Below are 24,484 nucleotides of genomic sequence, written 5' to 3' on the forward strand. Positions count from 1 at the left end.
ATGCCATGTGTCCCGCGGAGCCGGGCGGCACACGTCTCCTTCTGGCTCCTCGTCCTTCACGTCCAAGCGCCCTGCCTGGGCAGGGCCCCGCCGGCCGGCAACTCGCTCTTCCCCGACGGGAGGCAAGGTCAGTGGCGGCGGGCGGGCTGGGGTGCGGGGAGTTGCGCGGGCACGGCCTGAGGGAGAGCGGGTTCCCGCCGCCGCCTCCCCGCCGAGCAAGCAGCCTCGCCGCGGGTGTGCTCCCAGCCGGTCGAGTCGCGGCTTCTTGGCGCTGCTCGGGCAGGAGAGGCGGCGAGGCTCGCTGTTCGGCCCCCCGCCGCCCCCGGTTTGGTGTTAGCGGGTGCCCGGGCTGTTGCGGGGTACGAGCCCGCAGCGCAGCCCTCAGCGCCTCCCGGGACCGGCTGCTCCCGACTTCAGAGGTTTGCAGGGAGAGCACGCAGCTCTGTGTGCCTTCCTGCTGCTTTTGGGAAGTTGTTGAGTTGCACTGGGTAGATGAAGGTATTGCTAAATCCTGCTTTTTGCTCATCTTCCTCGTTAAGAGGCGTCTCTAAATAACAGAACCGTTTCGTACTACCAAACGGAAAAAGTTTACTGTCCTGATTATTTTTTTTTTTAAACAAGTGATCACTTCTGTACTGCAGCAGCACAAACTATAGAAGGATTGGTGTCATCAGGGTATAAAACCCACTTTGAGTTGTTCATATTCAGTGAGGATGGTAAATTAAAAGCGAGGCTTCATCTGCGGGAGAGTCTCTTGAGGGCTGCTCCCCCAGGTGGATTAACTTCATTCCCCCAGTTGGTACCGGCTGCACAGCTCCCTGGGAGAGTGTAACTCAGGAATTTTATCCTGTTGCCTGCTTAAGGAAAATCAGAGAAGCAGCTCCCAAGAGAGAAAAATTATGATTAGCTGGAAGACTTTGCCTGGTAGTAGAAGACCCAAAAGCGTAGGAGGAAATTTTGCTTCCTGAAAACCTTCATAATGCCATCACTAGCTGTGGTGCTGTTAGTGGGAGAGCTTGAACACAGAGGAGAAAATCTTCTGTGCCCCTCAGAGATCGTGGAAAGGAAAAGTTTTTTAAGCTGCCCAAAAGTGAACAATTATCCTGAAGTTAGTTCCTGCTAACTTTCATTTAAAGTGAGTGCAAATAATCATTGCATTTCTGTGACTCTACATGGGACAGAACAGGGATGGCTGTGTTAGCACCTAGTAGCTGTTTAATTGTCAGGCATTTGAAAATTAATGTAGAATTAATTTAACTTTCTAGTTAAATAGCTTTGTGTAAAGGGACAGTTCAAAATTTGGCTAATTTTTTGCAAAGGAAGATTTACTGCAGTGCTAAGTGTGAAGATCTAAAATTTGCATGGCTGAAGTGACTCTTAAAGTGTTGTGCTCCCTCCACATCCCTGACGAGTGTGACAGATGGGACAGTTAACAATGCCCTTGCTGAATGTTGAAGGCCTGCTCCCTGCCATGGGGCTTTGGGTGTTTCCTGGGTACAGCACTTTTCTTTGGCTCAGGAAGACGCTTCCTCCAGAGATGAACAACGCTATTTCCTATCTCGGGGAATTATTTGAAAAAAAGCCAGAGGGTCTGAGGGGCAGATGTAGATGAACTACAAAGATGGAGGTGAAACAATGGCAAATGGTGATGTGTCACATTTTAAAAGAATTTTGTCAGAAAATATGTTATCTGTCTAAAAGAAATCGTGGTTTTCCTGTCACGTGTGAGAGACTGTGTATATTTTTTTTTATCCTAGTTTATTCACTTTGTGTACAGCCACCCTTAATATAGGCAGTTCTCTGCCATGTGTCCTGAGTTTGAATCCCCAGAGAAGCAGAACAGACAGCAGTGGTTTTGAATATTATCAGATGTTTTCAATGATGCAGAATTAGGAGGGTGTGCAAGGAAGGTTTCTCCAGCAACTTAAACAATTTTTAGACTTGTCAAACAAGCGTGAAGGGCCTGAACCTTGCTGGTCCTGTGTGCCCAGAAGGGCCCGTGCAAACGCCGTGACTGCAAGGCGAAGTACTGACTTGAATATGTCCTGCTTAGTGTGATGTTTTGGTTATGTGTGATGTTTGGCCAATGCAAGCCGGCGTGCTCAGGCTGCAGCTGTGAAAAGACAGAACATCCTCTGGAGCTACACGAGCTGACCAGGAAAGTCTTCCCTTTCCTGGCCTATAAATCTTGAGCAGTGCCACTCAACAGGCAGGGCTTCCCTGGAGTGGAGAGTATTCTAGGTGGCCAAGGAGAAGGATGCAGTGATGTGACAGCTCCAAGGCTTGTCAGTGGCACTGGGATAGGTTCCGTCCATTTAGTGTTTGCTGGCACTTAGTTTTATGGGAACCTATGGTGGTTTAATATGAATTAATTATTACCTTAGGAAAATTGAGGCAGTCAATGTTGAAGAATACAGCCCTTATTCTTGTGCAGTGTGGGTTGCATGTATTAAGTTATTCTTGTTGCTTCTGCCCTGCAGAAAGGTATCACCAAAATTGTACTTCTGTCTTTGTTTTGGGCTCTTCTCCAGCTAGAAAGGTCAAGCGGTATGTGAGGCTTAATGTGGCGCTCAGTAAATTGTTCTGTTGTTGATAGGATTGCCTACAACAAATGCAACAGTCTAGACAAAACCGATAGTGATTACTTGAAGAAGTTATCTTTAGCCTCATATTGTTAAACTTTGTTGTGTTGTAATCTTATTCCTTCTGGTCTTTTAGAAACTTTTAAATTATTCATTTCTGCAGTTATATTGTAGTATATTATTATTGCAGCATAATTCCCCTCTCCAGTGACTAGCATTCAGAAACGACTATCTAAGGAGTGGGTGGAAGAAGTTACTCTTCTCTGCTTTGATAATCCTGTTGCCACCAGATGCTTAGGCATTATTTTCCCTTTTACTGGGATGTCTAACTTGCCTTAACCTCTACACACTAATTACTGTATTGGTGAAATAAGAAACTTCCTTGAATAGTTTGAAGTCCAAAACTGCAAGTCTTTGGTCTTGCACGGAGCTTAACAGTTAAGCCACGACAAGTTAAGCTCAAGACATGAACCAGAGGCAAATCGCACAGTAGCAGCAAATGAATAAGATTTCCTTCAGGCATTTAATTTGATTATTTCATGAATTGTGCTGAAAACCAGAGAAATGGGGGCCTGATCTTGCAGCATTCTCTGGTAGCCTGTCATTGCTAGCACAATATGGGATGTGGGACTTCCCCTGAAGTCTTATAATTCAACTTCTGCAGGTAAGCTATGTTTTTGGGTGTTTCTCCTCTCTTCCCTCTGCCCAGTTTTTGCTTCACTCTGGAGTGTGAGGAAGGGGGGGACCTCGCTGTAGCTTCAGCTGCTAAATTGTCAGGCAGCTGGCACCTTTTGTGCTATCTACAGGCTGTGTAAATGGCAGGCATGCGGGTGTTTTCAGTGTCTCGGTCCCTGCTGTGTTTATGTGAACAAGGGCAGGAGATGTCTTTCAGAAGTTGTGGTAGGTGTTAGTCTCAGTGTTGTCAAGACTTGCCATTGTGGAGATCTAAAAGTTCACTGCTGTGGCTTGTCCTGCAAAGGCACAAAGTCATTGTAGGCTGGTGGGAAGGCTTGTGTTCAAAGAAATCTGTTGTGTATAAGGATAAGCTCGCTTCTGAAATAAAGATGCTACTGAGGCAAATTTCTTATGTAGTTTTGTATATGTGCTGGGAAGTGGGGGTTTTGTGTGTTTTGTTTTGGGTTTTTTTGAACTGGGAGTGTTTCAGTGCACATGTCTCAGGGGTCCATGGCCTGAGGAAACACAAGCAGCCACGTCTCATACTGCAGCTACTGAAGACAAAGGAGATGTGTTCCTTCCCGAAGGGGATGAATCCAGACAGCTATCTGTCTGGGCATGATTTATCCTGTGTGGCTTTGAAGGCGCGGGCAGGGCAGAGAGAAGTGTCTCTAGAAGGACTGTCTTACCAGTCCTGGGGAGGAGTAAATTTCTCTGGAAGTACCTGGAACAGGCTAATTGCTTTGCTAACCAGCTTAATTAATGAATAAATTATAATTGCTTGACGTATAAGTGGCTGGGACTTTGGGAGTGAAGAACAGCCCTGGGGAAAGAGGAACTGGAATGACATGTATCCTCACAATTTTTTTTGATGGAATATATTCAGATTGTGATTTCTTGGGCTGAGGTCAAGTACGCCAGTGGAAGATCTGACCCTTAGGGTATGAGTTCTTAAGAACTTTGTGTGATGTGGATTTATGTTATTTGCCTGGGGCTTTTGAGTTTTACACTAATTTAAAAAAAAATAAATTCGGGAACAGGTGTTGTTTGTCCTGTATCATAGCAGGAGAATGCCAGTAACACTTTCTTCCCCTGCTAGATCCTGACAAGTGATAAGGTGTCCAATCTTACCCTGGTTGGAACTCCGTATACAAAAGGGTACAGTTACTTCATTCCTCTTTAAACCCTTCTTTAAAATTCCCTCCTCTGCTGCAACATCTGCTAAAACTGATGCTACTGAGGTGCTATTGCTACAGCCTATCAAGCTGTAGTAGTGATCTCTTCACACACGTGTATTTGTAAGGCTCTGTCTCCTACTTCAGGTGGTCAGCTTTCTGGATGTGTGAGGATGATCTTGATCAGAGCATCCTGTGCTGGGGACCTAGGACAGAGAGGGTTCCCAGCTCTTGTGCAATTGGGAAGGGAGGTGTGTGTGACAGTCAATCCAGTATATGAATGGTGACAAAATATTTGAAAAGAAGAATGTTTAGCTTCTAAATTGGGTGTTATAATGGGAGAGTAGAAAGCCCAAATGAGGATTGTATTGCACGACAGTCTGTGCACTGCCTGCCTTTGTGTCGGTAGGATGGTGTGGTGAATTGCTGTCACTTTTGAGTTTCCCTTTAAATCATGCGAGATCTGAACAGACTAACACTCACCCTACTTTTGCTTCTTTTTTTTCCCCTTCCTCTCAGAGCAATTTATCAAGACGTTGCCAGAATACCATGTGGTTGATCCAGCAAGAGTAGATGCAAGCGGGCATTTTCTTTCTTTTAATTTACACGATCACATCTCAAACACAAGGAAGAAGAGAGATCTCAGCAAAAAGGAAAATGTGATATATTACAAAATTAACCACAGGGAGAAGGATCTGTTTTTGAACTTGACTGTCCACGTGGGATTTCTTTCCCATAACTACGTAGTAGAAAGGAGACGTGGCAACCACACTAGTGCAAAGATTGCAACTCGCTCAGGAGTTCCTTGTCACTTCATTGGCACAGTATTGCAGCCGGGTTCCGGGAGTGGGACAGCAGCGATCAGCACTTGCAATGGCCTGGTAAGTGATGTGACCTTTACTGTGGTTCTGGGCTAATTTTGGTGTCATCAGAACTGAGCTAGAGCATTGGTATATGAATATGTCTCGTAAGAAACTGGATGAGCCAATCTGATACCTTACTGACATAATGCTCCGGAAGAATCAATTTGATACTATGGATGTCATTTGGATTTTTGAAAGCGAGAATCAGAAAGTCAAAAGTTGATGCTCAGGCCCCTTGGCGTTTACTTTTTGTTAGATTTTTTTTATGGTGGTCTGGGTTCCACATCTCTATCATTCATACAGCTTGAAGCCATCCAAATATCCAGTCATTGCTTTGATTGCTTTTGAGTAACAAGTGATAGGATGAGAGGAAACAGCCTCAAGTTGCCCAGGGGGGATTAGATTGGATATTAGGAAAAATTTCTTCACTGAAAGGGTTGTCAAGCATTAGAACAGGCTGCCCAGGGAAGTGCTTGAGTCACCATCTCTGGAGGTATTTAAAAGACATGTAGATGTGGCACTTAGGGACATGATTTAGTGGTGGACTTGGCAGTGTGTTAGGTTAGTGGTTGGACTTGATCATCTTGATCCAACCTGAATGATTCTATGATTCTATGATCCCATTACTAGTTGGAGTGCCTTTGCTATGCATCTGGATGTGAGCTTCTGTTTTAGTTTCCTCTAAAAGGAATGTAGCCAGACTTTAAATTCGAACCTGAACCACTTCTGAGGCTGGAGCTTGAAGTCTTACATTTCTCAATAGCCCGTGGTTCAGACTGAGACAAGGAGGTGGAAACCTCATTTTTGCTGTTCTTTGTTTTTTAGCACTACCGTAGCTTAGGTTTCTAGTTCTAGAGGATAAGGCTGTGAACCTATCTTGTCAGGGAGGGGAAGAAGAGACAACTGCCTGAATGTGAAGGGGACACTGTAGGGAGCTATGTAAAACGGCACATGTAATCTGTGAGAGGCAAAACGCAAAGGGTTTGTGGAGAGTGCAGGCAGAGGTGATGAAGTGTGTGCAGTGTGCATGTGCTCTAGTGCCTTGATCCTTGAGTGACAAATGGTAGTATTTGAAAGAGCATAGAGCAGTGCACTGTGCCTTTTGGCCAACACATTTCAGTCTGCAACAGGCTAGGGACTTGAGCCTGAACTCAACACCAAGGTGAGTGTCTGTAAAGTACGTTCTTTCCCTGCCGATGTGACAATACTGAAATATGTTCCTTGCTATTGAGAAGTATGAAGCTTTCAGAAGCTTTGGAAAATCAGTGGGTTACAGAAGTATCCTGGCAATGTACAAAAAGTAGCATGAAGACAGCTCTGGTGTAGATGAAATGGGAAACTTTGGAATCTTACACAAGTGCTGGTAACACTTATAGCACGTTGCTGAGAGAAACAGACCATTGCTTGAGATCAGAAGCTTCAGTCCTACACGCATGAAGATCAGGGATTTTCTAAGTAATTCTTCCAGTGGGCACCAATTTATCTGAACTTCCCTGAAACACGTTATGGTCTACAGGGTCAGTAAGGAAAAGGAGGTATGATGATACAAGTAGTTCCTTTGGTTGGTTTGTCTTGTGCTTTATCAGAATGTGTTCATTAGGATGAGAACTTGAAAATGAGATGCTAGGTCTTCATTATGCCTTCTGAAGCATTTAGTCTGCCACAAGGATTTAAAAAAATACTCAAATTACATTTTAAATTCAGCTTGGTAATATCCTTCGAAGTGATCCTTTCATTTCGGTTACAAACTTTTTGAGGTTTACTTTGATTTGGAGATTTGTGAAACAATGTTTGCTAGAACAGGCTTGGGGATTCTTTCTTTTTGACAAAACACTTGTATCATAAAAATACTGTTGTGGTTTGGTTTCCCCCCCTACCCCAAACTGAAATGTTGAAAATATAGAATCATAAATTAATTCAGGTTGAGAGCGACCTCTGGGGAAAAACATAATGGTTTTGGTGCGATGAGTTTTGAAGTGCAGAAGTCAATGCTCTGAAGAGGTTGCAGTAAGAGTTGGGCCTGAATCTCTTAATTCCTCTGAGTGCCACAAGCTGGGGAAGGTGGTTTAGCTTGCCTTTCCCCTGAAAGTTTTCCAAAAGATCCAGTGTCATATGAAAACATTTATTAATGAATAGATTTGCCAACATTGAGAAATGTAGTCTGGTTTTCAGGATAAAAATCTGACGTGTCTGAAACTGTTTGTGGTGGTCTGCTGCTTCCTGAACTAATGGCAAATTATTTCCATCCTGGAGATCCCCAATTTTTTGCTCTTCAGCACCATGTCTATTTCTGTTTTTTAATTTTTTCCTTTTTTTTTTCCCCTGGGATATGTTGTGTTTCTCTATTGAAAAGAATTTTTCTGTTTATTCTTATAAGGGAGGGAAGGAGAACTGAGAATAGGTAAACACCATGGAAGTAGAGCAAATTATTTAAGATACTAAAAACCTCTCCCATGAGGAGAAATTGTAAGCTTGTTTACAAGGAGATTAATTCTAAACTACTTGATAAAAAGAGTTATATGAAATAATTAATTGCACAGGGCGAGTTGATAAGGATCCTTGGGGCTGAAATGGGAAGAAGAGGAAGATAACAAAACCGTGCGGTTGAAAGGTGCCAGCTTCCCAGAATATGCTTTGGCAGCAGTGACTGCTGCATGGGTCCTCACCTGTCACAGCCTTGGTCAGGACCGCACTCTGAGTGTGTGCTTTGGCAAATGGATCCCAATAAACATAGCTCCTCAGCCTACGCTGATGTGCTCAAGCCTCATAACCCAAGAGCTAGTGAGAACCAGTATCTTAGCCTTCAAATATGGGGAACAGGAGTATTAGCGATCATAGAATCATAGAATCATACAGGTTGGAAAAGACCTCTAAGATCATCGTGTCCAACCGTCAACCCAACACACCATGTCCACTACACCATGTCCTTAAGGGCCTCATCTACACGTCTTTTAAATACCTCCAGGGATGGTGACTCCACCACTTCCCTGGGCAGCCTGTTCCAAGGCCTGACCACTCTTTCAGGAAAGAAATTTCTCCTAATGTTCAATCTAAACCTCCCTTGGTGCAACTTGAGGCCATTTCCTCTTGTCCTTTCCTGATGCCATTTTGGCTTGACAGCTCAGGTACATTATAAAATGATAAACATACTGTGCCTTTTTGTTGAGATGGTCTTTAATAAGCTAAATGAGGCACCAATTTACCATGGATATGAGTGACAGGAAAGTGTGTAATCCCTAAACTGCTAATTTTCACTTTCTTAATGATAGGAACTGGTAAAAAAAAAAAAAATTGCAATACTGGAAAATACTGATTTGATTAAATAAATATGTTTTACTGGAATATCTGTTTTGTTGACATTTTTCATGGGAAATGGTTGAAATGTTATCTTGTAATTTTGTCCAAGTGAATTGCTTAAGAATATGTCATCTTTTGCAACACCACCCACCCCTTCCAAAAAAATAAAATTTGGCCTGGGACAAAATAAAATCCTAAAGATGCCTCTGGGAGGGGAATCCTAGTTTTAGTCTTCTTTCTGGAATGACTTCTTCTCATGTGAAATCTATGTGATTCATATTTGAAAGTTCCTGAATTTCAGCATAATAGCAGTGTATAAGAACAAAACAAAGATGTGTGGTGTAGATTTGTGTTCTGTTATAAAGATCACCCACACACAGCACTGACAGTATAGAAAACCTGGAAATGGATTTTCATCTCCGTTGTGTTTTTACTTTGAAATATATTCTTGCTTCCATTGGCATTACATGGGCATCGTTCATGTAGCAAAGATATAACTCTTACTATTTGTTTTTATTCGTGACACTCTTCAGAATCAAATTTCTTCTGCATAAATGAAGTGATGGTGCTGCGACGATATGGTTTGCAGAGGGGCATCTGTTTGACTAAATCATATTGACAAATGATTGAAAAATTCAAAATGTGGGAAACAGCTTTTTGCCATCAGCGCTTCTCCAGGTTGACAGTACGTTGTTTTTTCAGCTAGAATGTCATCACGCTTAGGAATTGCAGCATTTCCTTAGTTGTTTCGAAAACAAAGTATGCTGATGTCTTACAAATTTCGTTTTCCTATGTATTTGTATGTTCGCAAAATGGCCTGCAATGGGAATAACAAGAGTGACAGATTTGAGATATAAGAATGGGGGACACAGTCATTGTACGATATAGTTCTTTTCTAAAAATGTAAATACGTCTCTAATTTCAGAAATATATTTGGAAACACATGGCTAGGTTCATAAAGGGATTTGGGCAGAATCGGACAAGAGTACAAAGAGGACAAACTAGCAGAGATCTAGAGGAACTAAGTTGTAATTTCCAAATAAATTTTTTTCCTAACACCTTGTGATATCCTTGTTTCCCTTTCATGACCTTCTTAACAGGTTGAAGAGCATGATGCTGTAAGCTCTGTCTCTTCTTCTCTGGGTCAGTTGTCTAGTTAAGTCTTTTGCACTTCTGGATCTTACAGAATAATGCATGAGACTGCGTTAACATGGGAAGAGTGGGGCAGACCTTGCTGTTTATTTTGGATCACAGTTGGAGGCGGAAACCCCAGAGAGGAAGTCAGTACTAGAACACCAGAAACAGGTCAAACTGTGGCACTTAGGAAGACAGCAGACTTGAAATCACTTAGGTACAGGAAGGTTTCCAAGAGGAAGTAAAGGGAGAAAATAGTTTCGGTTTTATGTCTCTCAGTAGAAATAATATTTGGATTTGTCTTGGTAGGCTGTTTAGGGCACACTTCTAATAAGGCTTTCTGTTTCCACGGTGCCTTTCTACAGAAGATTGTAATGAACTTTTCCAAATACTAATGCCTTAATTTTCAGTTGTGTGTTAGCCCTGAGATCCCTTGTGTCGCAGCAGTAGTGTCAGTGGTCCCCTCAGTAGGGCTGGGAGAGAGAAAGGCTTAGTGAAGATGAATGAATACCCTAGGTTTATGCACTGAGTCCTATAGAGCTGGGAAGTGAATTTTTCTCTGAGAGTCTATCCTCTTCATTAGGAACAAGGCCCTCTTTTATTCATCAATAACACAGACATTGTTTATAGTATTTTTAGATGATAGAACATCATTAAGGCTTTGTTTCCTTGGCACTTGTTTACAGTGTAGAGCTGTCAATGGACAGTTCCTTCTGGTAATATTTTTATCTTCAAAGGCTATACCAGCATTAGCAGGGAAATGGCAGAAGGATGGAAGAACATTAGTATGGAAATTGGGAACAATCTGTACGCATGTACCTGGTAAGCTCCTGGCCGTACCGGGCCTTGCGTAGTAGCACTGTGGACGGATTGTGCTTTGACTGTCTCCAGCTGGTCAGAGGGTTGCCTCTGTCCTGATGGGCATCGGCGTTTACAAGAAGTGCTGTCATCATCTGCTGCCCAGGCAACAGTAATGCAGTAAAGTCATGAAGCACTGTTTGTTTATTTATCCCCCCTCCCAAAATCCAGCTATTGCAGAACTCTGCTATTTCTTAGACATACACACCAAACCCGGTGGCTGCTCCATACCCTGGTGGTCTGTAGAAAACTGGGTGAAGTCTGCTGCCAGTGTCCAGGGTTTTTGAAAAGTTTCCCCCACCTCAGTTCTTCTGTCTTGCCCAGCCACAGTCAGGGCAGCCCTCTGCGAATGTTTAATCGGTGGCTGTGTGACCGTTTCTCTTTATATGGAAGCTGGTGGGAGGTGCTCCACGTGGGACCTCCCTGGGCAGATCTGTGTCTGCTCTGACACACGTGGCAAGTTTGTCACCAAAAAGTGGAGTGGTGGCTGAATTGTGCTTGAATGTAACTGTTCTCCTTATTGCAGGAAATCGCCATTATGTGAAGCCTAAGAATGAACTCTGGTACTTCTGCAGTGTCACCTATATTCTTAATCTGGTCCACTCAATGTAGCATAAAATCTACTAACGGCATCTTACCTGTTGCAGACTTGCTTCAGTTTTGGGTAATTCAGCATGATCTCTGTTCTCCTGCTACATGCCAAGAAGCTTTTCTAGTTAGTGTGAGATGCCTTTTCCATGCTGATCCACGTTATCATCTTATGATCTGTCCCACATTGAACACTTCTGTGCAGGTACCGTAACTGTAGTTTAGTGGTAGTGTGCCCTATGAAAGTGTCTAATACTGCTATTTAGACTTTCCTCTCCTATGCATATGGAAAGCCTGAATCAGGATGTCAGACTACTTGGTGTTTTCCTTAGACGACGTTTAGGGATAAAAGAATCTTTACTTTAAAACAGTTTCATAATATTTTGTTGTAAAGTAATGGAAGAATAAAATGCATTGCTAAGCTTATAATAGGGATTTTTATCTGCTTCTATATCTCCCAATTTGTGAGGTTGGTTGGTTATTAACAGTTTGTTTGTCCATCTGTTCTTAAAGGTAGTTACCAGAGCTCTGCAAAGCTACTACAATTCATTCTTATAGCCCAGAAAAATGACCACATCTTTCTATTCCCTTGTGGTATACCTGCAACCAACAAAATTGTTTCTCTTCAAATGGAAGTGGTTTTCAATTATTGTAAGTGGCTAAGTATGTGGCAGTGCAGAAATACACTTAAGGAAAGGGGAGGTGTAACCTTTTCTTCAGTTGCACTTGTGACCACCTAAAACTGGATTCAGCACTGATCCCTGACATGGAATTGTACAGGCCCAGAAGACATTTGGGGACATACGCTGTTTTGGCGGCTGTTATTTTAAGAGATTAATTGGAGTGTATTCCTGTAGTGCTATCTCAAATAAATGAATTCCATTCTGGGAACAAGGGTACTGGGAGACAAATACACAAGTTCTTCTTCAGGGGTCTCTTCCCCATCACTCATGTCTCCTTGCTTCCTCTAAGAGTGTCTCTCACTTCTTTGCCATTACCCTGCTGTATAGTACTTGGTAGGTCCTGCTTGTCGTTGGAAGTATGGCAGATGGCCCTATCTGCCAGGCGTGTCTTCTTATTTAGACGTCAGTGACATCTGCACAGCAGCCTCTTTTGGTTTGTCCAGCTAGTGATAATCTGCTGGAACCAAAATGTAGGAGTAAGGTGTTTGGAGAATGCCAGGCATGAAAGCAAGCTGCCAGCCTTTTCCTTGGGGATGGGACTTGCTCCATGGTTGGACATAATGGAGCTTCCAAAGTCTAAATGTTGTGATTTGGCTTGTTGTGGCATGTGTAAGGAAGGAAAGACCTGCTACGTTACTGTGTTGTGTATCTGATGATTCTTCTCTTACGCAGTAGTATGGGAAATGCTGTAAGTAGAAAAAATTACACTGAAAGTAAGTACAGTGTTCCATGTGCATCTGTTCTGTGTTGTGCTTGGTTTGCCTGTTTTCTCCATATAATAATAAATATCTGGATTTTCTCCTTGCTTGACTAGTGTTGTGGTTGTGTGGTGTGGTTTTGGGTTTTTTTGAAGATGACCCAAAGATACAGTGTGTGGTGGTGTTTTTTTGTTTGTTTTGTTTGGTTGGTTTTTTTCCCCAACAGATTCATCATTCAAACTTTGACTAGTATTTGCTGCAGTACTTCAACATCCATCCTTTTTCTTTGTGTTTGAGCTTCAACTATCCATCTGCCAGCTCCCTTCCCCCAGTCTTTTGTCTGCAAAAATACTCTAATTGACAGGTCAAACAAATCTCATCAGTGATCTCAATACATGAGAATCTGGCTGTGTCTGTGGCTCCTGGTCTTGGCCTTGTCACCTTTAACCAATATGAAGTTGTTAGCCCAGAAGCTGGGCATGGCTGGAGTTTTTATAACGTAGTTGTTATGTTTCAGTGGAACAGTCATTGATGGGGTAGGTTAAAATAAGGATTGGTCACTATGAACTGATTTGAATGGAGTACCCAGTATTAGAATGTATGGCTCCTTTAAGGTAACTCTTTTTTGAGAATACGAAAGACAGACTCTTTTTCTATATAGTTTTAAGACTTATTCTCTTGTTTAAATCTGTACCTACTTATTTGCTAATTGCTTAGGAATATTGTTAGTATACAGAGCTGTCAATCATATTTCCAGTTTCCATGAGTCTTTTTAATGAATCTTCTAAGTGTGTGTGGTTTTTTTTTTCTTCTTTTTTTCTGAAAGTCGTCATTCATTATTTCATCAGTGTGCTGTTTTTTATAAGAAGTGTCTCATTTACTAAGGGAAAACTGTGGGATGTGACTTCAGTCTAAAGGTTCAGAACACAGAAGTAAAAAATATACATAACATCTATTTTGCCTTGGTTCTTAATAATGTGAGGTTTGTAAGATGGTATATTCTTTGTTTCTTCTAGTATCTTTGGAAGTTGTTGGCCAAATTCAGCCCAATCTGAAAGAGGAATAGAGGTATCAAAACCATTAAGTTCTTATGAATTTTGCAGGTAAAGGTGGGAACTTTTGATCAGTAAAATGATGGATGAACACGTGCAGGTTGACCAGCGGCTCAGCACAACTGTAAGTTGTTACTGAGCAGGGTGCAGTGCTATCCCTGGCCCAGCTGATAGTGAGGAGTGCTGGATGATTCAAGAGAGATTGGAGAAAATTACTTCAAGTGAGGAAATGGAGCACATGTGGGAAGCAAATCTGTGGGGAAACAAGGTTCTGATAGTTCTGTTCATAGAACTTTTTTTTTTTCTTTAATCCATTTTCATGATGCTGGAAGGAAGGGTCCAGGTTTGAAGTAAACAAAATTGTTTGCACTGGTTGCCGTATTAATAATGTGCTTACCTGCTGCCCATCATAGCACATGCTTTGTATGTAATCATTAATGATAAGCAGAAGAAACGGGAAGACTGAAGCTTTCCTACATCTCCAGTCAGTGATGCATATAATGTGACATTAATAGGGACAAATCTTGCCAATTGCATGCCTTATTTTCTAGCTGTTCAAAAAAAGAAAATTATCAAGAAAAGCCTGTCTTGCTCCTGTTTTGAGCAGACAAACATTGGCAGGATGTTAGGTGGTGAACAGCAATGGTGGTGTAAATAACAGACCCAAATAGTCTGTGTCTACTGCTTGCACTTAGAGGATAGTCGGGCTAGTGGTACTTTTACAGCAGCTGTGTAAGCCTGGTTTCTGGCACCAGCTGAAAACCAGCAGCCTGAAGATCGGGTTCTGCCTTTACAATTCTCATTGTCTGTCGGAGAGGAGCAGCTGCAGTCCCTGAGCAGCATCAGCATCAGGGCACGGTTGTATATATGTGTATATTAGACACACACACACGCAAATCTATGTACGTATATGTAGCTCTGTCATTGCGGAACAGTTACACTGCAACTAAAGCTCTTGGTTTAAGATCTATGCTGTGTGCTGAGAAGGCTTCTGTGCTGTTTTATGTATTGGGTATTATCAAGCCATGGCCAAATACATTGGGTTTTTCCAGAAACTGACGCTTAACAATGAACTTTCCCAACCCATTTGTAAATTGCAACAGAATTTAAGTGTTTAGTAATTTAGGCTGGGATAGTTATGCACTTTATAGACACGCTGGCTCCAGGGTATGCTCTGGGGAAAGACTTATCTGAAATTGCAAGTTTTAAAAGTAAATAAGTGAATAAGTAGTAGTAAAAAAAGCTAGTAGTCTTGGCTAAACATTGCCTAAGTTTAAGCACATGCATTGTGCGTTCCAATTCTCACGGCAAAGAGCAAGTCCCTAATAAACTGCTTAGGCTTGTTGATGCATGGAAATCCCAAGAGTAGATTTAAATCCATTGTGGTTGTAACTCACACTAAAGGCTCATGCAGACACTGTTTTTGATTTGAATTTTTCTTTTGTTCAAATTCCACTCTTTTTCCATTTTTAAATGTATATATTTAAAACAAAGACAATTCTAAATGGTCAGTCCAAACTTTAATATCTGTTTATTTGGATGCAATGTTAACTCTATCTGTTTCCTTATCTAGAACAGTCATGGACCAAATCTGGTCAAAATCGTAAGAATGGAGACTGTGGATAGGGTAAACGTCTGTTTTATCCAGCACCCTCTGTCCAACAATGACGAAGTAAATATCTAGGGAAGAGTAACAACAGAGCAGTAGGACATCTCCCCTTTGTTCATCCTTGCTTCTGTTTTCAACTCAGATCAAATTTCTTTATACAGGTATGTCTTCTTTCTTGAGAATCTATTGATGGATTAGTCTTTCACATATTTTCGTGGTCTCCCCTGAGTCACTTGGTGCTAGAAACATGAATATTTATTATGAATTATAACACTCAAAAATGGATTTAGATGTATCTTCTTCTGGTTTTCACTAGCTTTTTATCAGCTTTATTTGCTGCTTCCTGAAGTCTTGGAGGAGACAATGAAAAGTCAAACACTGAGCATAGTGTTTGAGGTGATTTACTCAGTGGCATCGTGTATTCTTCATTATTTTTTGTTTCTTGGTAATTCTGAACACTTGACACAGCCTTTTTGGACAGCTGTTGAGATGGGCTTGCTACATAGTTCCAAATTTTTTTTCCATGAAAATGACAGCTCAGGTTCCTATTTCTGCACAGTAGCAGGTAGGTCAGAGCCCATAATTTTAATACACAAAGGTTGGGATTATTTCTGTGCTGCCTTTTCCCCTTCAACATGCCATGCTTTATTACATCTTCCTCCTTCTTGCCTACCTGCTTAGGCTCAGGAGAGCTTTCTGAAGTTCATCGGTCATCCTTTGTCCTCACTTTCCTGAACACCTTCTTACAGGTGTGTTATATCCTGTATAACAGACTCTAAACTGATTTTTAAACCAAAATGTAAACACAAGGAAAGTTGCCATGAAGAAAAAATTCTTTATGTTCTTTTGCAACATTGTTAACATGGCCATAGCTTTGGAGCTTAATGGAACTTAATAGTTGAAGCAAATGTTTTTCTTAATTTTTGGTGCCTGTGATTTTTACCTTCATTTTCTCTTCCCCCAAATTTTCTCCAAGTTTGAGTTTATTAAATAGATAAATCAAGATCTAGTCAGGTCCACTTATAATTAGAAAAGATCAAGCAAATAGTGGATTAGGTACTGGGGGACAAAGTGTGTTTGTTTTTGGCAAAAAAACAATTGCGAAGTAATTATTTTCTCTTTGCAGAAACTCCTCTGCTGAGAATTGACATGCTTCTGTGTTAGCAAGAGAAATACAATATATTGTATTACTATATATCTCCTTGGTGGATACTTATGGAGCTGGAATGACACTGTAGGTAGTACTTCACCTTTACTGAAGTCCATTACACTTCAGTTCATGTGTACCACTTGAGAAAAACATCTCTGCTAAAAAGTATACTATCAGTAATTAGTGTTAGTAACTTCAGATCAACTAAATTTAATTTGGAGAGTTTTATCTCTGAACAAAACATTTCCCTTCATCCCCCTTTTCCCGACATGCCCACGTAGTATAATTTCAACTGGAACTTTAGTTGGAACTAAATTTTTGTTTAGGATTTTGCCTCTCAATACGTAATTTTGGATAACTTCCTAAAATGAAAGCTAGCAAACAGTTTATGTTTTGGAATTATGGAAATTACTGGAAAAAAATTCTCCCAGTTTGTTCATTACAACAAATCCTAAACAATTGTTCCCATCTCAAAAATTTTGTTTGATTAGTCCCGATTAGTTGCCTGTTACTTTGGAGTGGGCACAGGAGCAGCTGAACTAGTAGAATTTTCTTTGGACTGTATTTCCATCAGTGTCGAATGACAGACATGATATCATAGTACACCCATGCAAATATTTCTGGTGTCTTTGATGTTGTGAATGTTGCATAATTATTGTTTATGATTTGCACAGTGGTGGTAATCTATTCATTGCAAATAATTTTTGCATTCTACAATGGATCAAATTTGTATTTGCAGGATTGACAGAGGAATATTATTACCTGTGAATCTTTATGGTCAGAAAAGTCATCTTAAATTAAAAACAAACCTGGCACATAATTTTCTAAATTTCTGCTAATTTTTTTTTTCCTCAGGTCCTTTAAGTGAAAGAAAATTGTGTCTGCCGTTCTCTCTAGAACTGGTACTCTCTGGTAATAATGTATTTTGATAAGCCAGAAATCATCAATCTTTCTAGGTGAAGTATACCATGGTTTGCCCCAGACAATCTAGTAACTGGTTTTAAAAGGCAGCATTTTCATTGCGCTGTCAGTACTGTCAGGGACTTTGAGGGGCTGTGTCTTGACATGTAAATAATAATTGCATACGGGGAAGTTGCAGACTTGAGTGCATTTAGGTTAAAATTCAGTTTGATGCTGTTGACTCTAATCTCAGTGCTGCGACTTCTCCGACCCCTCACAACTCTGCCGGCTTGCAGGCAGTTAAATGAATAAAGAGCTTGAATAAGAGTATTTGGTGAATACACGCTGTGACTGTCCTTAACTGCTCTTTGTGTATCATTTCATGGCATGGAGCCCTTCCTGCTCAGGGCATGAATACGCTACTGGGCTGTAGTTTTGGAGTAATAACAAGTTGGGGGCTGGAAAGAGCAAGTGGGAAATTTGTGTGAAGGCCGGAGGGTTGAGCCAGTGTCTGCAGACGTAGCATACCTGGTTCTTGCAGTGCACTGGTGTATGAGAGGGCTGCAAGAAGCCAATTAAGTGTCTCGATCTGTTTGGGCAGCCATGTGGAGTAGCAAGGAACCGTGATGCTCCCTCACAGTGGTGCTCGGTGCTCCTGCTGCTGCTTCCTGGCATGGGAAGCATCAGACAGGAGGCAGGTGAGGTTAGGCAGTGTGAAGGGGCCACTATGGCTGGCCCTGCAGGACACATGGTGTGTTCAGAATGTGCTTCAGCCAGAAGCGAGGCAGCCAAAACATGGGGTTGTTCCTTCGGTCTCCATCTGGAGGTAATGTAATGTGTGCCTCTTGCTCTGGACTGCATTGGAGATCAACAGGTCAGGTGTTATCAGTATGAAACTGAAAAAAGACATTATTTAGTACAAATAGGGCTGAGTCTTGCATCTCATGTGGGTGAGAAAGAGTTTTTTTCATAAGGGGGATTTTTTAATATACCTTTTCTTTAGCAGAGTTGGCATATGAAGAAGCACTTCTGACAGAGTGCAGTATGCTGGCAGATGGCTGACAAACTAGCTGGGGAGGTGGTATAATGCAAAGCAGTATACGGAATAAAACCGGTGGACCCCAGCAGCCTGCCTCACAGAGGGCACGGGAGGCAAAAAGCGTTTGGAGATCTCTCTGGGGTGAGTGTGTAGGTTTCCAATCTGCTGTTTCCTCAGGAAAGGGAAAATTTAATGGCTTGGAGTAAAAGGCTTCCAAATGTGATTCATGAATAGTCATAGTGAATCCTGCCCACAGATGCCTGGAGTGGATGTCTTATGTGTAATCCCTGTTTTACCCTGTTGTAATTGCCCTGAGGGCAATTAAAGTTGGCATAGTAGCTTCACTTCTTAGTCAATGGCTGCGTTCTGAAGCATCTCAAATGGAGCAGGAAAATGTGAATGGAATAAAACTGCTCCTTGCAGCATCACTGATGTGTTTTTTTTTTTCCCCTTGTGTGCTATGCAGCATTGTACGATATATCAGCTGCCAAAGTGTAACTACCCTTTTGATTGCTGTATTTCATTTGCACTTTCCTCTAAGTTCGTTTAGCCAACTCGCCTATTATTACGATAGTTGTCAGTGAATACTTCTTTCTGTGGTCCTATTCAGACAAGGAAGATTATTTATATATTTAAATGTTTGTACAAACAGGTATTAAATATGTAATATTTGCCCTTCCCAGTCTTTCTGCTGTGTTAAGGTGTGCAAAACAAATAGAAAGAAGAAACTGTGCTTGTCTTAATGATGCATTGTATTTCATTATTTAAAAAAAAAAAAAAAGGAAACAATTTTGTGTTTCTCAGTCTTTATAATAACTTGTTTTTCACACTGGCACTGTCAGGGGTCCTTCTGCTAGGGTGAAAAATATCTTTATGTTGTGTTAGTGCTGTGCTGCATATAATATGGTGCTGAATCTAAGACTAGGACTCTAAGATCTGTTACAATTACAAGCAATAATTTGTAACGATTAACTTGTGCTAGAGTTGCAGCTCTGATTTCTAATCCTGTAGATCTAAGTGCGGCTCTGCTATGGGTGTGTTGAATTTCTAAAAGGGAAACTGCTTAAAAATTATGAAGGCTTAAAAAGAAACAGCTGGAGGAATAAAATACTTAAGTTGTATGGGACTTGTTTAATGATATCTTCTTGGAAGCTAAAGACAAGTGTTAATTCATTATTATTGTCTTTATTCTTTTAAAAAAACCAATCAAACACGAAAAGCTGGTGGGAATAAATAGTAAGAAGTAAAAGCAAGTAAAAGGAAACCCAAAATTTAGTTCTTGCAAATGCAGTAATTGTATTTGGTGGGGGAAAAAATGAAAATTAATGTACAAGCTGGTAAAATACCTGAAAAACTTAGTTCATAAGCAAAAAATGTCTTGAAGAAAAGCTTGTTAAAGGTGCACAAATTGGAAACTTTTTCAAACACTTCAGAATCAGGAAGCCTTCCTGAGATTCTGTTAACAACTATGTGACTGAGAATAAAAGAAGTGGTTGAAGGAGACAAGGCCATAGCAGAGAAGCTACATTATTTAATGAAAAACAACAAATCACCAAGACAAGGTGCTATTCAAAAGGAATTAATATAAAAACGCTGAATTACTAACTGTGAGACATAATATGTCATTTAAATTGACCTTGGAAGGTGGGTAAATATGTGAGCAATGAGGTATCTCGGATGGCAGAATAGTAAATAGATCAAAGGAGAAACTGATGGAGGAAAGCTCCAGCAAAATGATGAGAAAGCAGCCTTTGACTCGACAAGTCCCTAGCCAGGAGAGTGCCAGAACATCTGGAGGTCAGGGATTGTGTCCTTTCATCCTCGTACTGTCCTTGCTGCATTTCCACAAGAACCTGCTCTTGTCTGCTGCCGGAGGAAGGCTGCTGGGCTGAAGGGATCTTTATTTTAATCCAGTCTGGCCATTCTTGTGTTCTTACGGCATAGGGTATGTAACAGGTTTTCACCAGCCTGGAGTATTTTTGCTATATCTAGCTGTTAATATAGATGCCCTTCTTTTGAAAGTTGTGTTGTGCATGGAATAGAAAACAAGAATTGGCTGCTATTGCTGCCATGAGATTTGAGGATTTCTTTTAAAAATAAGTTTTTTGTGGCTTTGTTTTCCATATGAAATCTGGATGTCCTTTGTCGCTCTTTGTCCTCGTAGTCTACATTAAACAGTCTTGGCCATGTCCATAGTTGACACCAAAGCATTTGAACTACATTGCCTACACATTTTACAACAGCTGTTGTCTTTTTCCTCATAACTCATAACCAAAGGGAGAAGCCGTATTTCTTCCCTTGACAAATTTTTACATCATGTTAGTTCAGAGTGGCTCAGTACTTGCTGACAGCTTTTAATGTATCTTTATATAATCTAGTTAAATTACAGCCTGGTAGCAGACACTTGTCAAAAAATGGCGGGGACGTGTTTTTTACATCAAAATGCACAGAGAAAGCTACTGTTCCAACAGCCAGAAAAAAGGGATAAATTAGAATAGTACAGGTTTCTCTTACCCAGAGAAATGCATACTTCTTATTTTATTGTTAGCTAAGCTACAGGGACAACATGCCACTTGTTTATTCAATTAAGTGTTCTCTTTCGACTGAGGAAATGGATTTTACTTGGCTTTGGAGAAGAGTTCAAAAGTCTGAGAGTAGTAGCAATTCAGGAGAGAGATGCCAAGGAGAGTTATAAAGCTAAATGACCATTACTGTTCCCGTGGGAGGCAATCCAGATCTAAGGAGGGAATGAAACTGGAGAGCATAAATTAGCTACGACTAACCGCAAAGTCCCTGCTTGCAGTAATAATCACTGTCTTCCAGGAAAAGAAGTAACTGTGTGTTGAAAGACAGACTAAATATGTAATGCCAGATCGTCAGCTACCCTGGTTTACCCAGGTGAGGTTTTAGGCCATCAAATTTGTTTTGTAGCAGTGGTCTGAGCTACTTTGCTGGTCATTAGAAAGGAATATGATCTCCAAGGCTGTTGTGTTATCTTTTGGGGCATTTTTTTATAATTAGGACATATCTTCTTCCAGCAAGATAGCAGAGCAGCTTTTGGCATAGCCTCTTCATGTTATGGCTATCAATGTTGCTTTCTATGGTGCTTTTTTTAGTTAAGTTGACTATCACAACACTTATGAAGAAATGCTCTATAAAGAGCTTGAATGACAATTAGATATTTTAAAATATAAACTGGCCAAGTTTGTTCATGTCGAGCTTCTTTATGGAGACTGAAGCTAGCCAGTTTTTCATCCTTTGACAAGTGTTCTGTTTCCCCATTGCTAAGAATTTCTGGTCTTCAAACTATGAAGAACCATCTAACACTTGCATGGGAAGTCATTCTTCACCCAGGCACTACAGTGTGAAGACTCCAGATGCAGAACACAGAGTCGCAATGACGTACAAAGCCTGTAAATGGATAAGTCTTGGGGGAGTTAAAAGTCCAAATTAGAAAAACACATGAGGCATAATAGCTCAGACTCTCAAAGTGGATGGATTTCTGTGAAATGTAGGAATTTGTGAATTGTCAGTCTGCCATTGGCATTCCTGACTCTTAGCCTTCATACAGGGTATTTTTGTGACTGAGCAAGTCACTTGGGTCCCATTTCTGTTCAAATCAGGAGATCAGACTGATCTAATCTAAAAACAAAACAAAACCAAAACAGATAACCTCCCCATACCAAACAAAACCCCCCTACAATCCCACCCCAAACTAGAGCTTAGGGCCTCTCCTTTTTTTTTTTTAACCTGCTCACAAGACGAGGTCTCTTCAGGTATTTAACCTGATCACGGCAGTAGATTGAGCTGTTTATCTGTCTTAGATTTGTAGCAGTGCCGCAGAGAATTCAGTGGTACTCCTCACCGTCATTTGTCCACTGTAGAATTAAGTTGGGGCTTTAATTTATGTACTCACATGGTGTGTCTACCTGTGAAGCACCACTGTGTTACTGACCGAGAGGAATCATGTTGGGCATTTGGGAACTGCCTTTCATCCTTTCTGCCCACCCAGTTGCATCCAGCTAAGCAGGCTAATGATATATACGTGGCGAGATGAGTATGTATGCATCTTTGTGTAGCTTTTACACTCCGGTATTTGGCACAGATCATGTGTAACAATAGCTCTGCATTTCAGAGCACTGTGTTACTTGGTGTTAAAGGATGTAAGTGCAGGTCAGTAGTACTTGACTTTCTCCTGTCTGGTGTCAAGACACAAGCCGTGCTCAGTTCTGCTTTAGGCACTGCAACGCTTCCTACCCATTGACTAGAAAGGGAGCTGAGCTTGGCTGACTCAGTGTATCTGAGTTGCTCATTGCTTTCCTGGCTGTAATATCTGACTGATTGCAGAATAGTTCTAATTTGGCAGTGGTGAAAAGGAACTGAATGCAACCCCTAGGCACGAGTAATTGGTGATTACACACTGCAGCAGGGTGTGTAACGGACCCCAGCATAGAACAGATAGCAGAAACCTTCTGGTATGCATGAAACCTACTTGCAGGGCTAGCGGCAGAGTGGTGAGACAGATGTACCACAGGTCAAGACAGTAACTTCTATTTTGGAGTGCTGGAGAAAGAAGCCAATAAAACTGTAAATACCACAGCTAAGATTTTAAGTAAGTCTACTGAATTGCATGGCTTCATAAATCTAGAGAATATCAAGTGAGGGGAAATTATTGGGAGAAGGAAGACTATTGACAGTGCCTTAAGTCTCTGTTCTGGGGCTGCTTTTATTCAAAATTTTCGTTGATACTCAGGACAATAATAAGGAACATGTGAGAAGAACTTTGCTTAAGATGTAAAGCTGAAAAGTATCATCAGTACAGAGAAGGACTGGGATGTTGTATCACTAAAATAGGTTATGTTAGACTTGAAGTTGCGGGGGGGGGGGCAGAATTTAAGTGTCATAGTCTGGAATATGAAGTCGAAAATTTAGCAAATAATAGGAATTTCTGCTTTTCAAAGCTCATCTGTTGGAAGTGTAAGACCAAGACTTGAATATACTTGCTTTATAGTTTGGGGGTTTTATAGTTTAATACTAGCAGGATATTACCTTGAAAAAAAAGAAAAAAAATCCTAGGGTTGAGCACATATTAGAAAAATATGGGAAAATATAGGTAAGGATTCACTTAGAATAGAGCAAGCATTCTCATCACTCAGTTTAAAAAAGGCAGAGGAAGAACTAGTGGGAAGTACCATGTCCTATTTTACTGTTTTCCAAGTGTCTGCATTTGGTGTTTCTGGGGAACAGGATGGAGGAAAGAGATGTTGATCTGAGCCAGTCCTCCTATTCTTATGTGAGACTTAGTCTATGCAATGGAGAACTGATAACTGGATTTGTTGATTCAGGGTTTCCCTTCAAGTCCCGTTTCTAGCTGCCTTAGTACTGTTTTCGATGCTCAGACCAGAGTGGTTTGTGAGAATTCACAGACTCTTCTTGGAACAAGCAGGCTAACATTCCTGGGAAGACCTGGAAAACTGAGAAGTAAATAAGCTTTGAAATTGGAGCACAAGAGATTAGGTAACTGCAGGAGCTGATTTAGGCATACTTGGACCTATTTGAGGGTAGGATTCCAAGCAGTTAAGACATTCCCTTTTAGCACTACTCTGAAATCTGATTGATAAACACCTTATCTCCTTATCTCCTGAAGCGGCCGTTGTTCACTTCAACTTTATCTTTCTTTTAAGGATATAAAGGCTGAAGCGAAGGTACGTCTGCAGGGCACGCTGTGTCTGTATTTGGTATGAGTCCAGATAATGCAACTGATATAAATAATTAAAACCAGCACCGTTCCAAGTATAACCCCCCCAAATACCCAAAACACTTCTGACCCAAGTGAGACACGAAACATGAGCTAAATTAACACATTAAATTACTTGTGGGTAAAACAGGAAGACAGAAGAGAGAAGTAAAGAAGAGACAGAACTTTAAGAAAAGGGAAGAAAAAAAAGAAAAACGAGAGGGTGTTGTTCATGTAACTGGTTGCAGAGAAAAGATCTTGGCAGCCATGAAGTTCAGTTGTCTGGGATCTGTTATATACAGAAGCTGAGGCAGTGCAGAGTGTATACATCTAAGGGACAGCGAACACAGCACTATTCCTGCAGGGCTTGTGTCAGGGAGCGCTTCACAGTGGTATGCATCAGGAACATCCACTCGCCAGTGGCTTTACTTGGCAACGCAGATA

The 24,484-nt window shown here is 41.1% G+C and overlaps 1 protein-coding gene across 1 annotated transcript in view; it reads left to right on the top strand.

The window, feature by feature from the left end:
• The window catches only part of ADAMTS12 (ADAM metallopeptidase with thrombospondin type 1 motif 12), a 171,946-nt gene continuing 147,462 nt past the window's right edge, over window positions 1-24,484 (top strand). Inside the window, exons 1-2 of the mRNA XM_075136524.1 lie at window positions 1-127; window positions 4,952-5,313. Of these exons, the coding sequence (XP_074992625.1) occupies window positions 1-127; window positions 4,952-5,313 (489 nt within the window). The remainder of the gene's footprint in view (window positions 128-4,951; window positions 5,314-24,484) is intronic.

The sequence above is a fragment of the Calonectris borealis genome, chromosome Z, assembly GCF_964195595.1.
Source record: "Calonectris borealis chromosome Z, bCalBor7.hap1.2, whole genome shotgun sequence".
NCBI lineage: Eukaryota > Metazoa > Chordata > Aves > Procellariiformes > Procellariidae > Calonectris > Calonectris borealis.